The sequence below is a fragment of the Bos indicus x Bos taurus genome, chromosome 16 (genome assembly GCF_003369695.1).
Source record: "Bos indicus x Bos taurus breed Angus x Brahman F1 hybrid chromosome 16, Bos_hybrid_MaternalHap_v2.0, whole genome shotgun sequence".
NCBI classification, from domain to species: Eukaryota; Metazoa; Chordata; class Mammalia; order Artiodactyla; family Bovidae; genus Bos; species Bos indicus x Bos taurus.
Genome location: NC_040091.1, coordinates 3,296,203 through 3,312,047, shown reverse-complemented (window position 1 = coordinate 3,312,047; position 15,845 = coordinate 3,296,203). Strand labels below are relative to the sequence as shown.

Sequence of the window (15,845 nt, the reverse complement as noted above, 5' to 3'; positions counted from 1 at the left end):
GGAGTCTACTTCTTGTAGTGATGCAGGACAAGGAAGGAGGTAAGGAAAAACCTCATGGAAGAGGCACTCCAACTGGAGGACTACAAGAAGAAATGCATTCTTAGACAGAATAAAGCAAATAAAGGCATGGGGGCATTCACTAAACATCAGAGCTTGCTGTAAGAACAGTAGATGGGTGTTAGACCTGGAGCTGTTGTGGGGGCTGGGGTAGAGACAGGATGGATGGAGGAGAGCAGGGGACTGTGGGAAAATGAGATTGGAGATAGCGTAAATCAGGAAGAGCTCTCTCTATAGGCTATGCTGAGGCATCTGAACTTCATTTTGTTGGAGAACCGCATTTTTTTTACAGTTGAAGAATACATAAACATTATTAATTTTTTAAATGGCTTAAAACAACAGAAATGTATTATTTTATAATTCTGGAGGTCAGAGATCCAGAATAGGTTGCATTGGACTACAATCAAGTTGTTGGCAGGACTGCATTCCTTTCTAGAGACTCTAGGGAAGAATCATTTTCTTACCTTTTCTGGCTTCTGGAGGCCACGCACATTCCTGGGCTCATGGTCCCCTTCTTCCATCTTCAGAGCCAGCAAAGGTCCGTCAAGTCAGTTTATCACTCTGACATTTCTTGTCCCTCTCTTTGACTTTTAAGGACCCTTGTGATTACACTGGGCCCGCTCAGATAATCCAGGTTAATTTTATATTAAGATCAGCTGATTAGCAATCTAGTTCCCCTTCCCATATTCACAGGTTCCAGAGATTAGGTCATAGAACTGAGGAGTAGTGGGTTAAGGAACTTGTCTGGAGTCACACGACTAGCTGGTAGTAGGGCCAAGAACATTATTGTTATAATTCACATAATATATTTTTTAGAAGGAAATAGAATTCTTTTGTAATTTGACCTCTGAAAGACAACTTAAGAGTATGAATATTCCTCCAGGATTTTCTCTGCATATGCAGTCCCAACTGTACAACTCTTTCTCCTAAAAACAAAACAAAATTATACACGGCTTCCTGAAACTTCCTTTTTTTCTTTTTTAATGTACCTTGGATATCTCCCCTTGTAAGAATACACAGTTCTACCTCATTCCTTTTACTTGCTGCATAGGATTGTATGGATGTATTATAATTTACTTGAAGTGAAGTGAAGTTGCTCAGTCGTGTCTGACTCTTTGTGACCCCATGGAATGTAGCCCACCAGGCTCCTCTATCCATGAGATTCTCCAGCCAAGAATACTAGAGTGGGTTGCCATTACTTGACCAGTTATCTATTAATGGATGTTTGGATTATTTCTTTTTCCTCTCTACAAATAGTGCCACAGAATCTCTCTATAAATTTATAGACTTGTGTGAAACCTTCTTTATGAACTCCTAGAAGTAAGTCATGGAGAAGGCAATAGCACCCCACTCCAGTACTCTTTCCTGGAAAATCCCATGGATGGAAGAGTCTGGTAGGCTGCGGTCCATGAGGTCGCTAAGAGTCGGACACGACTGAGCAACTTCACTTTCACTTTTCACTTTCATGCATTGGAGAAGGAAATGGCAACCCACTCCAGTATTCTTGCCTGGAGAATCCCAGGGACAGGAGAGCCTGGTGGGCTGACGTCTATGGGGTCGCACAGAGTCGGACACGACTGAAGCGACTTAGCAGCAGTAGCAGCAGAAGTAAGTCAAAGGGTATACATACTTTAAATATAGTGCCAAATTTCCCTCCAAAATGTTGGCCCCATTATATACTCCCACCAGTAGGATATGAGGAGCCAGTTTATCCATATCCTTAACAAGACTGTTTTCAATGTTTACCAATTTAAGTAGTGAAATGTAAAAATGTCAAGAGCTGCATTAGGCATTGCTGACAAAATGGAGGCACGGCCCCAACCCCCTCTCCTTGTCCCACAGGCACAGTCCCAGGATGAAAGAGTTAGGTCTTGTGATTCTGACTTGTTCTTTCCTTTCTTCAGTTGAGTTGGCTGGAAAGAATGTTAAGGTGCTTATTGTTCTTGAGAGGAGCATGAGAAGGCACAAAGCCTTCTGCAGTTGTGCCCAGAGAATAATCCATAAAGTTAACCATTGACATTTGTTCAAGGATCTTTACAAAGAACATTCCAGGATGAGCAGTTAGGCCACAGCTTGAGGCCATGGGAAGGATTGTTACCTGAGACCTGTTTGTGAGGGATATGTTTGTGGCAAAGAAAGTTTGCTGAGTTTAGGGTTTAGGAATAGTTAAGAATAGTTAGAAGCTAAAAGCTTAAGGAATGTTGTAGTGTTAGCATATTTTACTATAGCTTGTAGGGATTAGGAATTTTAGAGTTATTAATAGCTAGAAGCCTTTTTAGGAGATGGTGAGCTTAGGATACTAGGGGCAAGCAGGATTTACAAAGATAAGAAATAAACTGAGGAATGTGGTATGCAGCCCAGACATAAGCATGAGTTACAATGTAATCACAAGTAAACACAATTCTGAGAGAATCGCTGAAGCAGGAACTCTGTTTGAAGGGCAACAATGAGATAATAAATCTGGGTGAGGGGGAACTGAAAATGTCAAACCTTTGACCTAATGCTTTTGTCAAAGTATAAAAGAGAACCTGAAGCTTGAAATAAACATGCAGTCCCGCACCTTGAATCAGAGGCTGCATCATTCTCCACCGACACTGCTCATCTCTTCAGGCTGATTCCCTGTCTGCTGGAGCTGGACTCCGGCATTAAAAAAAAAAAAAAAAAAATTTGGTTATGATTAAATGTAATTGTCATTTTTATTTCTTATGTTAGTCACCTATTTGTATCCGATGTCTGTTTTTTTTTTTAGTGCTTTTGTAAAAGCTCATTGTATATTAAGGATATTAACTGTATCTCATACATATTGTAAATATTTTCCCCAGTTCATGGAGAGATTTAAAGTAGAATAATATTAGACTTGTGCCTGAGAAACTCTGGCAACAGCTTAAGTGTTAGTATAAAGCATTCAGACTTTATTATGAGAACCGTAAGGACATATTGAAATTTTATTTATAGGAATGCCATGAGTGCTGTACTTCAGGAAGATAGTATTGTCTGTTGTATCTACCACACGTTCCAAAAAGGGAAGAGAAGCTGTTGCAGTAATTTAAGCATGAATGGTGACAATAGACATGGCAAGTGAATAGTGAATTTGAGAAATGCAATGAAGAAAGAATCAAGAGGTTTCCGTGTTGAAGACAAACAGTGAAGGGTTGGGGTGGAGTCAGCAGCACCAAGGATTTGAGCTCAGGCGATTAAGAAGATGCTGCTGAAAGAAATGAGGAGTCAGGAAAGGAAGGTGGGTAGGGGAGATAATTTGTTTGGCATAGATGAACTGCTGCTAAGTCACTTCAGTCGCGTCCGACTCTGTGTGACCCCATAGACGGCAGCCCATCAGGCTCCCCCGTCCCTAGGATTCTCTAGGCAAGAACACTGGAGTGGGTTGCCATTTCCTTCTCCAATACATGAAAGTGAAAAGTGACAGTGAAATCGCCCTTAGTGACCCCATGGACTACAGCCTACCAGGCTCCTCCATCCATGGGATCCTCCAGGCAAGAGTACTGGAGTGGGGTGCCATTGCCTTCTCCATAGATGAACTGAGCTTGTGGGTATTCAAGTGGAAATGTCTGTTAGGCAGTCAGGATACTGGACTGGAACTCCAATATCCTGGAATTCATTGGAGGCAGAGAGGCTGGCAGCAGTTGGTAGAATCATGTCTGTACTGGGTGTGGTCAGAATACAGTACTCCTAGGAATGGTTAGGAGATAGTAGAGAATGAGCGATAGCACCTTGGACATGTTATTGTTGTTCAGTCACTAAGTCATGTCCAGCTCTTTGCGACCTAATGGACTGCAGCACGCCAGGTTTCCCTGTCCTCCACTATCTCCAGGAGTTTGCTCAAATTCATGTCCATTGAGTTGGTGATACTATCTAACCGTCTCATCCTCTGCCGCCCTCTCCTCCTTTTGCTTTCAATCTTTTCCAGCATCAGGGTCTTTTCCAATGAGTTGGCTCTTCACATCAGGTGGTCAAAGTATGGACATACCTCTTTGGACATTCATGGAGGTAAAAGATGACTGTCATCACTTCTGTCACCTTTTCTGCATGTGTAGCTGTGGGCACTTTTTCTTTACTCTCCTCCCAAGGATTGTTATGTTCCAGTGGAGGCATAAACCAGCTGTTGGATTTGGTTTTTTCTCTTCAGTGAAGACAGTGTAATCCATTCTACCTCCTACAGTGCTTCATAGTGTTCAACCTGCTTTCACAAGGGAGCTCCTTTTGTTACTATTGTTATACCAATCTCATGAAGGAGGGAAGGACCAACATAATTATCCCCATTTTACGGATGAAGAAGCAGAGGCACAAGAATTTAAAATTTGCTGAAGATCACCTAGGTAGTAAACCGCAGTGCTCAGGGCCAGTATTCTTCATCACAAGTTCAGTGCTCTTTTTGTTATACTTTGGGGCTTCCCCGTTCAGCAATGTTCACTTAACAGTGTTTGCTGGCAGTTTGGATGGACAAGGCTGTGTTATCTTTCATGTTACAAGTGCAAGTTTTCTATGGATTTTACTGTTGTTAAGCAAAACAGCAAGTGTTAGTGTTGGGGTTTTTTCCTTCAATCTGATGTCAAGTTGTACATCCTATTTGTCTTAGTAACAGAAACCCACCTAAACTAAGCTCTTAATATTCTTTTATTTATTTTTGGCTGTTTTGGGTCTTCCTTGCTTCGTGGGCTTTTCTCTAGTCGCGGCAAGTGGGGGGTGCTCTTCCTTGTTGTGTGCAGGCTTTTCATTGCTCTTGTTGTGGCACATGGCTCTAGAGCGCAAGGGTTTCAGTAGCTGCAGTGTGTGGTTCCCCGGGTTCTAGAGCACAGGCTTAGCAGTAGTGGCGCACAGGCTTAGTTGTTCCATGGTATGTGGGATTTTTCCAGACCAGGGATTGAATCCATGTCTCCTGCACTGGTAGGTGGATTCTTTACCATTTAGTCACCAAGGAAGCCCCAGCTCTTAACATTCTTAGGAATAGAAAGGAAGATGGAAGTCTGGAGCAGAAGAAATATACACTTGAGAAAATAAGAAATGTACACTTGAGAAAATGAATTAGAAAGTTTAAATTGACTTTGGCCCATTCTTTTTCTGGCTATGACCTGAGGCAAGGAAGCATCCTTCTTAACCATGAACCTATCTCCAAGAAGGTTTTTGGCCACTGGGGTTACAAAAAGACTTACTAAATACACAGCTCCTCTATTTCACCCTTTATTATGAGTGTTGTGATGGGACAGAGAGTCAGCAGGTTGGAGGTAAAAGATTTTTTAAAAGAAGAAGAAGGAAAAAGAAAACAACTCTGGAGAATCTTTCTTTAATTTCCTGGCAGGGTCTTCAAAGACAGGTCCCTTTCTGAGCTCCTGTAGACAGTAGAAGCAGTGTCTATCTTTATTTTTCTTTTAATGGAAAATGTGGAATCTTTAATTGACGTATTTAAGAAAGAACATTTGTCATTCTGTTATGGTTGGTGTAGCATACAGCCTTACATAGTTTCTTTTTTAATTTTTTATTTTAATTGGAGGCCAATTACTTTACAATACTGTGGTGGTTTTTGCCATACATTCACATGAATCAGCCATGGGTGTACATGTGTTCCCCATCCTGACCCTCCCTTCCCACCTCCCTCCCCATCCCACCCCTCAGGGTCATCCCAGTGCACCAGCCCTGAGCACCCTGTCTCGTGCATCGAATCTGGACTGGTGATCTGTTTCATATATGATAATATACATGTTTCAATGCTATTCTTTCAAATCATCCCACCCTCACCTTCTCCACAGAGTCCAAAAGTCTATTCTTTACATCTGCGTCTCTTTTGCTGTCTCTCATATAGGGTCATCATTACCATCTTTCTAAATTCCATATATATGTATTAATATACTGTATTGGTGTTTTTCTTTCCGACTTTCTTTTCACTCTGTATAATAGGCTCCGGTTTCATCCACCTCAGAACTGATTCAAATGCATTCTTTTTAATAGCTGAGTGATATTCCATTGTGTAAATGTACCACAGCTTTCTTATCCATTCATCTGCCGATGGACATCTAGGTTGCTTCCATGCCCTAGCTATTGTAAACAGTGCTATGATGAACATTGGGGTACATGTGTCTCTTTCAATTCTGGTTTCCTCAGTGTGTATGCCCAGCAGTGGGATTGCTGGGTCATACGGCAGTTCTATTTCCAGGTTTTTAAGGAATCTCCACACTGTTCTCCGTAGTGGCTGTACTAGTTTGTATTCCCACCAACAGTGTAAAAGCGTTCCTTTTTCTCTGCACCCTCTCCAGCATTTATTGTTTGTAGACTTTTTGATAGCAGCCATTCTGACCGGTGTGAAATGGTACCTCATTGTGGTTTTGATTTGCATTTCTCTGATAATGAGTGATCTTGAGCATCTTTTCATGTGTTTGTTAGCCATCTGTATGTCTTCTTTGGACTAATGTCTATTTAGTTCTTTGGCCCATTTTTTGATTGGGTCCCTTATATTTCTGGAATTGAGCTGCAGGAGTTGCTTGTATATTTTTGAGATTAACTGTCAGTTGCTTCATTTGCTGTTATTTTCTCCCATTCTGAAGGCTGTCTTTTCATCTTGCTTATAGTTTCCTTCGTTGTGCAAAAGCTTTTAAGTTTAATTAGGTCCCATTAGTTTATTTTTCAGAGAAGGTAATGGCACCCTACACCAGTACTCTTGCCTGGACAATCCCATGGACAGAGGAGCCTGGAGGGCTGCAGTCCATGGGGTCGCTAAGAATCGGACATGACTGAGTGACTTCACTTTCACTTTCATGCATTGGAGGAGGAAATGGCAACCCACTCCAATATTCTTGCCTGGAGAATCCTAGGGACAGGGGAGCCTGGTGGGCTGCTGTCTGTGGGGTCGTACAGAGTCGGACATGACTGAAACGACTTAGCAGCAGCAGCAGCGGTTTATTTTTGCTTTTATTCCCATAACTCTGGGAGGTGGGTCATAGAGGATCCTGCTATGATTTACGTCAGAGAGTGTTTTGCCTATGTTTTCCTCTAGGAGTTTTATAGTTTCTGGTCTTACATTTAGATCTTTAATCCATTTTGAGTTTATTTTTGTGTATGGTGTTAGAAAGTGTTCTAGTTTCATTCTTTTACAAGTAGTTGAGCAGTTTTCCCAGCACCACTTGTTAAAGAGATTGTCTTTTCTCCATTGTATATTCTTGCCTTCTTTGTCAAAGATAAAGTGGTATAGGTGTGTGGATTTATCTCTGGGCTTCCTATTTTGTTTCATTGATCTATGTTTCTATCTTTGTGCCAGTACCATACTGTCTTGATGACTGTTGCTTTGTAGTATAGCCTGAAGTCAGGCAGGTTGATTCCTCCAGGCCCATTCTTCTTTCTCAAGATTGCTTTGGCTATTCAAGTTTTTTTTTTGTATTTCCATAGAAATTGTGAAATTATTCGTTCTAATTCTCTGAAAAACACCATTGGTAGCTTGATAGGGATTGCATTGAATCTACAGATTGTTTTGGGTAGTATACTCATTTTCACTATATTGATTCTTCCAATCCATGAACAGGGTATATTTCTCCATCTATTTGTGTCATCTTTGATTTCTTTCATCAGTGTTTTCTAGTTTTCTATATATAGGTCTTTTGCTTCTTTAGGGAGATTTATTCCTAAGTATTTTATTCTTTTCATTGCAATGGTGAATGGAATTATTCCTTAATTTCTCTATTTTCTCATTGTTAGTGTGTAGGAATGCAAGGGATTTCTGTGTGTTAATTTTATATCCTGAAACTTTACTATATTCACTGATTAGCTGTAGTAATTTTCTGGTAGAGTCTTTAGGGTTTTCTATGTAGAGGATCATGTCATTTGCAAACAGTGAGAGTTTTACTTCTTTTCCAATCTGGATTCCTTTTGTTTCTTTTTCTTCTCTGATTGCTGTGGCTAAAACTTCCAAAACTATGTTGAAGCAGTGTCTATCTTTAAACCTGGCTGGCTGATTTTCACGCAGCCATAGAACTGGAAGTGCCCGGCATGGAGTAAGTGCTCAAAAATTTTTACAAAGTTCCCAGAAACTATAGCATAGCCTTGAAGGAACTGGGTCGTTGTTAGGGGTAGAAAAGAATTATCAGACTCACTGCCCCCACACTGTTACTTCTTACTGTCTTTAACATATGCAGGGGAGAAGGAAAAGGCTAATTCTCAAAATGTAACTAAAATCATAGGGGAAATTAAGCACTTTGGGTTCCCAAAGCCATTAAATCTCATTTCCTGGGAGAAAGAATAACTGTCTTTTCTGTCTCCTGTGCCTGTTTCATTTTCACAGTTTCAGTGCATCTAAGATCTAACATGTCAGATGATCAGTGTCTTTCTTCAGTTTCCTACAGAGTGGCTGTGCTTGAGACAGGTGTCCAGGAGAGATTGTGTGGGGATGCACTGGAGGGATCTGACCTTGGAGGTTGCATTTCAGATTCTCCTGATGGCTAGGGAGACAGTTCTAGGGGTCTTGTAGGCATAACTCTGTACTTACTCACTAAAAAGTAAACTAGAAGTTCAAGTCTTCTTTCCTTCCTGAGAGACAGTGTTTGTTGAAATACTGAGTGAAGGGACTTCCCTGCTGATCCAGTGGTGAAGACTCCCCACTTCCACTGCAGGGGGAACAGGTTTGATCCCTGGTTGGGTAACTAAGATCCCATGTGCCACACAGTGTGGCCAAAAGAACAAAAAGAATAGTACCTGGAACAAATGAAAAGAGTATCCAGTGTTTTAAAAAAGAGAGAAAAAAAAAAGAAATACTGAGTGAATAAACAAGCAAACAGAAGCTATTTGCTGAAGCTAAGGAGAGAGAGAGGATATGGCCCTCACTTTGGAAGAGGAATAGCCTTCAGTGGCCATCTGTACATAGGCCTGGAAGTAAACTACAGTGCCAAGGCCCAGAAGACCTGTTCTGAACTTTCCAGTTGCCTGGATATGTAGACTGGTCAGTTCCTTTCATTGCCTAATAAATGAATAACAAGAATTCCTCTGCCTCATCTCACAATAACAAATAATGGTATTTGCTAAATAACAGCAATCTGACCTAATAAAAGAGCTTCCAAGAAAGTCACCTGTGACTGCACCACGCCAGCCTCTGCACTGGCATTGTGACAATAATGGATGACAATACTTAGTGAAAACATATTTGGACATCCACTAAGACCACCACCAGGAAAAAAAAAAAACTATCAAAAAACACCAAAACAAGGGTTTCCCTGGTGTCTCAGTGGTAAATAATCCACCTGCCAATGCAGGAGACATGAATTCGATTCCTGATCCAGGAAGAGCCCACATCCTGCGAAGCAACTAGCCTGTGTGCCGCAACTATTAAGCCTGTACTGTAGAGCCAGGGAACAACAGCTAATAAGCCCATGTGCTGCAACCACTGAAACCCACATACCCTAGAACCCGTGCTCTGCAGCAAGAGAAGCCATCACAATGAGAAGCCCTTGCTCTGCAACTAGAGAAAAGCCTGTGCAGCAATGAAGACCCAGCGCAGCCAAAAGTAAATAAATTATAAAACCAAAAAAAGTGTTGGCAAGATACGGAGAAACCGGAACCCTTGTGCACTGTTGGTGGGAACGTTAAATAGTGCACCTGCTATGGAAAATAGAATGGAGATTCCTCAAAAAAATTACAAATAGAATTACTGTATGAGCTAGGATTTCCACTTCTGGGTATATACTCCCAAAAACTGAAAGCAGGTACTGGAAGAGCTATTTATATATTACATTCATAGCAGCAATTATTCACCATAGCCACACTCTGGAAGTGACCCAAGTGTCCACTGACAGAGGAACGGATAAACAAAATGTGGTATATACATACAATGACATAGTATTCAGTCTTTAAAAGGCAGAAAATTTTTATACATGCTTCATGATTGAACCTGGAGGGACATTATGCTAAGTGAAATAAACCAATCACAAAAGGATAAATACTATATGATTCCACTTATGTGAGGTTCCTTGCAGTAGTCAAATTCATGAAGACCGGAAGAAGAATGGTGGGTACCAGGGCTGAGGAGAGAGGGAATGGGGATTAGTGTTTAAGTATAATGTTTAGTTGAAAATATTCTGGAGATGTGAATGTACTTAATGGTATGCTTTCTTTTTTAACTACCAACAACATTCAGGGGGGAAAGGGTGGCATGACATGGAAGAGAAAATATAACTTGTTTAACGCTTTACTGGCGGACTGTGCTATTCTTTTCCCTTAGGGAAGCCAGAGTTTACAAGAGGAGACATTCAGGAGGCAACAGTAAAGGTTTGGTTTGTTTGTTTATGGACTGTGGCTTCAGTTGGTTATTAACAGGCTGCCTGTGACAGGGATTGAAGTCTATTTTACAATGGTCTTGGCCTTTCCCATAAGGATCCTGAGCTCTACTTCTGAGAGTCCTATGCTTCCAACAAATGTGCATAGATTTAAATGGAACGATCTGAGTTACCCTCAGTTATTTGACTTAAGTCTTGAGCCCGCCCCTTCCCCATCCCCACCAAGGAATTAGGAATATGAATTTACTAATAACAAATACTTACATTCCGCTTACTGTTCCAGAGACTGTCCTAAAGCCTTTTAATATATCAACTCATTTAACCCTAAGAATCCTACGAATTCAGTACTACTGTTGCCCATTTTACGTATGAGAAAACTGAGGCACAGAGGGGTAAAGCTATACACCTGTTAAATGGTGGACCTGAGGTTCAAACAGAAAAACCTTCTGGCCCAGCACTCTTGCTCCTAATTTTTAGGCCCCTAAGGTCCACCACTGGGACGTTAATGACCCTGAAGTGATCTTAAGGTCCTGAATGGAGAATGGAAATTGGTGGTGAAGTTATTCCTTGACTGAGAGCCTGCCTCCCTGCTCCAGCAATTGCGGGGCTCCTGAGGTCTAACGGTGAAGCAAGGCGAAGGGGCTTGTGGGTTTAAGGTCAAAATTTTTGAAGCTGTGAAGTTTCCCTCCAATTCAGAAGCAGCCCCTTGCTGACGAATCAGCTGCCTAGCCCATAGGTTTTGCTGTCAGTGGAGTTTATAGATGACCAAGACAGGCGAAATGATGTATCATTAAGCTAACATTAAATAACACCGAGCCCTTCATAAATCTTTTTTCTCAGTCGTCCTAAGGCGCGACCCAAGACGAATCTGCAACTCCGGAGTGGCAACCAGGGGGCGGGGCGAGCAGCGACCATTTTTGTTTTGCGGCCGTGCGCTCTCAGAGAATCTTGACAAACAGGACCTCACGGAGGAGGTGGGGCCTCTCCGCGGGCGGGGCGGAGCCTGGGGGACGTGATTATTCAAACGAACCAATGAGCTCCGCGCATCTGGCAGGAGCTGCCAATGACCGGTCGTTCTGGGGCGGAGCCCACAGGCCCTAGTGGGTTTGGTTGTCCGGCGGCTTTGGCGCATTTTCGGCTGGTTTGATTCATCCATTTTGAAGAGACTGGGGAGCGGGGGGCTCGTCTGGTTAAGGGGCCCTGAACCAGGGAGCGGCGGAGTTTGAGAAGCCAGCAGCTCGGGGCTCGGCGGCAGCGGCCTCCTCGGCCGAAGTTGGGGGGGGTGGGGCGCCGAGCGCGCGGGGTGGGGGGGGTCCTGGTCTTTGGCTCCTCGACTCGGTCCTGTTTCGACAGCGAACATGTCTCGGCCTGTCAGGTCAGTGCGGAGTCCGAGGCCTGGAACGGGCTGGAGGGGGCTGGGGTGAGTGGTGAGGGAGCGGGGGGCGGGGGGGTGCCGAGGCTCAGCGCCGGCCTTCTCCTCGCCGCGCGCGGCCTCCTCCCTTTCGGGCCCCGCGCGCGCCACTGAGCGCGGGGGCCCTGGCTGGCGCGCGGGGCTGCGCGGGGGCGGCGGCCGCGCGCCCGAGCGCGGGCTCCTCCCCGCCCCGCGCCGCTGCAGGGCCCGGGGCCGCGTTGCTGCCTCCCCCACTCGCCGCACTGGGGCGGGCCGGAGGGGGAGGGGTGTGAAGTCGGCGCCCCCGCGCAGGCCCCACCTCCTTGGGGCCAGCCCCGCGGGCTTGGTGGCTTGGCCCGGCCTCATTGGGGGTTGGGGCAGAGACACCGTGCAGCGCCTGCCCCGCGCGGCCCGCGTGGGGGTGGGGGGAGGCGGCCCGTTCTCTCTGGCGGACGGGGGTGCTCCCTGCCGGGCGGGGGTGCTCCCTGCCGGGCGGGAGGGGCCGTGCTGCCGTGGGGCCCCGCCTCCGTCCTCCGGGGTCTCTGCAGGGCCCCGCCTCCCGGATCGGGGCTGGGCGTGGGCGGGACGCGTTCTTTTCCCCTCCGGCCGGAGGAAGAGTTCGGGGCTGGGCCCTGGCGCGGACTGCGGCCTCTGCCCCGCCTGGGGGGGTTTCTGAACGGGATAACCCCCCGCACTTCGCATCACGAGTTCGCTCCCGGCCCCCGCTTAGACATGCCCTTCCCTTGGAATCGTCCCTGCTCAGGGAGGTGCGGGTCAACTTGCACGGCCCAAATCCCGAGTGCTCGTCCTTCCCGCTACCCGGCTCTCTTCTCACGTGGCCGAACACGTTCGAGTGTGTTAGTAATCTTTTTACCCCCCGAGTAACTAATAATAAACGGGCTAGGGTCGGGCAGTCGTTGGACTTCATTCTGAGACTGTCAACAAGTTTGCCGTTCCCCAGCGCCCAGTGGAATCGCCCTCTGCCGTCCTGGCTATTGTATGGAATGTGCCATTTATGGAGGGGTGTGGCTTAATCCAGTCTGGTGCGGCCTTAAGAAGGAGCGCTGTTGCTAATAAATGTTATTTTTAACATAATGTCCTTGAGGCTGTCAATGTAAGGATTGGCTACTTGGCGTAGTGTTTTCTGGATAAATAGGTTTCGTTTTTAGGTATTTTAACAGTTTTTTCCCCCTTCTCCATTCCAAGTTTTGTGAGAAACGGAAGTATTTTGACCTAAAGCTGTAAAGGGGGGTTTGGAACCCCGGAAAGGGTTTTAAAATGTTGCACACCGTTCTGTCTCCAGACTAGACTGTCCGCTCCAACTGGTGGTGGGCTGGGACTGCATACTCCTGCGCTCCGGGTGGGCGTGAGGAGAGTGCTCACTACCTACCTGACAGCCTTTCTGCTTAATTTCAACCCACATCTCTGATACCTTACCATCGCCACCGGGAAGAGTTCTGCCTGCATTTTGGCACGGAGTCTGAATCGATATTTCAAATTATAGTATGCATACTTTTTTGCATAATAATTAACCGGTGTATCCGGTCAATTTTCGTAGAGTATTTTCTTTAGGATCAGAACAAATAAGACAATTATCATAATAAAGATTTGTTTCACCTGGATTGGATCTTCTGTCTTCTGGAAGTAAATTACTGCGTGATGAAAATGGATTTGTTTTTCTCTACCTTCTAACCGCAGTTAACTAGGTTTTGATGACTTTTCACTGTTGTAACTTAACTCCTCTGCCTGATTTTGTGCCCCCAGATTTACATGTTGGGACAGGAACATTTTTTTATCTCTTGAAAACTTTGGGTTTTTTTTTAGTATCACCAGGTGGGAATAAATACATTAAGCACGTTCTAATGCGTTTTTTTGTAGGCATTGGGATTTGTGCACAACTTTTTTCTTAGTATGTTAAAAGTAATTTTTTAAGTGTTTATTTGCCCCTAATTGAAGAATGAAGTTAAATATATTGTAGACTTTTTTGAGTCACTTTCAAATTATTAATTTCAAACAACTTGGTTTCTGATTATATATTTAGTGATGAAGTCTCTTTGTAACTGTCTTTTAAGTCTTTTACATACTCTTGATCAATAATAAAGCAGAAATAATTAAACTTGAGTTTGGTGGTTTGTTAAATTTGCAATAAAAAAAGTTCTGTCTTAGGGAAGTGCTTTTATTTCAAGGTGTAATTGAATCTGTTTACTCGAGGGAATGTAACCAAAAATTACAGATGTTGACCTGGTATCAGAATGATCAACCTCGTTTAAAAACAAACCAAAAACCAAAAAAAGCACGTGTTGGCTAAGTGTCTCTGCAGCTTCTTTGGGGATATGTTTCTGTTCTTAGGCTTGTATATAATTTTGAGGGTTTTCTGGTTTACGTTTTTACTCTATTTTAATGTTAACCTAAGCATTTAAAGAAGATTTAGAAATGTACTAATGGCTGCTTGACACCAGTTTCCAAATGAGTGGAATTGATCAGCTACTGCAGGATTTTCCATAGATGTGTGCGCTACACATATCTAAGTAGTTCAGGCTGTATTGCTCTCTTCACCTTTTATAGTACATAACTCACATATAAATGAGAGCTCAAATATTTTAGGCCTTGCATTCGAGTTTATAGCATAAAATTAAGTCTTTGAGCCAGAAAGAAATTTAGGCAAATTCATCTTGCAAGTGACTTTATGTGGGGACCTGGACAAGTGAAGTGCCTTGCGTCATCCGCTAATACATGCCAATATTGGGCCTAGAACCTAGATTTCTTAATTTCCAGACCTGCTTACCCTCATCCTCCCCCTTTCCACATAAATGCGCTCTACCTTCTACCAGATAAGAATTGATGTTACTTGAATGTATGATACTTTGAACTTTTGTTTTTATGATTCTTAACCTTTGGGGTAGGGACTAAAAATGCTACTACTTGTAAAAGATGAAAAAGAAAGCTCAGAGATGTACTGACTTGCCCAGACTAGAAAGTGGGTTTTTTGAAATTCAGCTTGGTGTATTCGCCAGAGATCCTCTCTTATTGAAAATACTCCCAAGTCACTCAGATCAATCTGTTTCTCCTTTCTTCATCTTGTAAGTGTTATCATGCCTCTTTTGTTTAGTACTTGAGATTGCAAAGAACCTTTAACATTGAAAGTTTAGATGTGAAAGCATAGGCTCTTACAGATTGATAAAAATATTTTTGGTCTTGTTTATACTTCTGTTGAGAATTAACAGCTTTTCCAAGATTTCAAATTGCTTTATTTTTAAAGAGAATTTTGTTTGTAATGTGTCTGGATTTCTTATTTTTTTAAAAAAAAAGACATTCTCTCTTACAGGGAAATTAGTTTCAAAACGGCCTGTTAAAGGGAAAAACTTAGAAACCTGGAAATTTTAGGTAGTTTGGATTTTGGGACCAAGTGTACACTGTGCTAAGTCGACTGTGACTCTAGCTGGCCGAGCTCCTCTGTCCAAGGGATTCTCCAGGCAAGAATACAGGAGTAGGCAGCCATTCTCTTCTCCAGGGGATCTTCCCTACCCAGGGATCAAACCCAAATCTCTAACGTCTCCTGCTGCATTGGCGAGCCGGTTATTTACCACTAGCATCACCTGGAAAGCCCCCAGGTAGACACAGGAAGATACTTAAAAGTGTCATATACTAATAAATGTGGTTTTAGATGAGCCTGGTTCCTTGTATCTCATCTTATTGTCTATGTCCAGGGTGTGTGTGTGTGCATGTGAAAGAAGTGTGATTTTTATTAACCTTGAATCTGTACATTGTTACTTACATGTCACTTTCCTCTAAAAAGAAACTTTGTAGACTTTACCTTCCAAAATATCTCACATAACTTGCAAAGCCTGAATAATGGAGGAGTTAATTTTGTAACAACACTTAAATACTCAACATTTCCCAACATATATATATTTAATGTGAAAACTATAATAAGACAACGCTGGGAATTCCCTGGTGGTCTAGTGCTTAGGACTTGATGCTTTAACTGCAATGGCCCAGGTTTGATCCCTGTTTGGGGGACTTAAGATCCTCCTGCAAGCTGTGTGGCTCAGCCAAAAAAAAAGTGTTTTAAGTTTGATTTTAGAGAAATTACCAAATAAACATTTACTAAGTATAAATACAGAATCAGGTAC

The 15,845-nt window shown here is 43.3% G+C and overlaps 1 protein-coding gene across 2 annotated transcripts in view; it reads left to right on the top strand.

Annotated features, from left to right (window-relative positions):
* Positions 1-11,400: 11,400 nt before the first annotated feature.
* Positions 11,401-15,845, top strand: part of NUCKS1 (nuclear casein kinase and cyclin dependent kinase substrate 1) — a 32,019-nt gene continuing 27,574 nt past the window's right edge. The window contains exon 1 of one of the 2 annotated variants that reach the window (XM_027564288.1): positions 11,401-11,697. In XM_027564288.1, coding sequence (XP_027420089.1) covers positions 11,681-11,697 — 17 coding nt within the window. In that variant the 5' untranslated portion in view covers positions 11,401-11,680. The remainder of the gene's footprint in view (positions 11,698-15,845) is intronic. The other variant, XM_027564289.1, reaches the window with a different exon arrangement.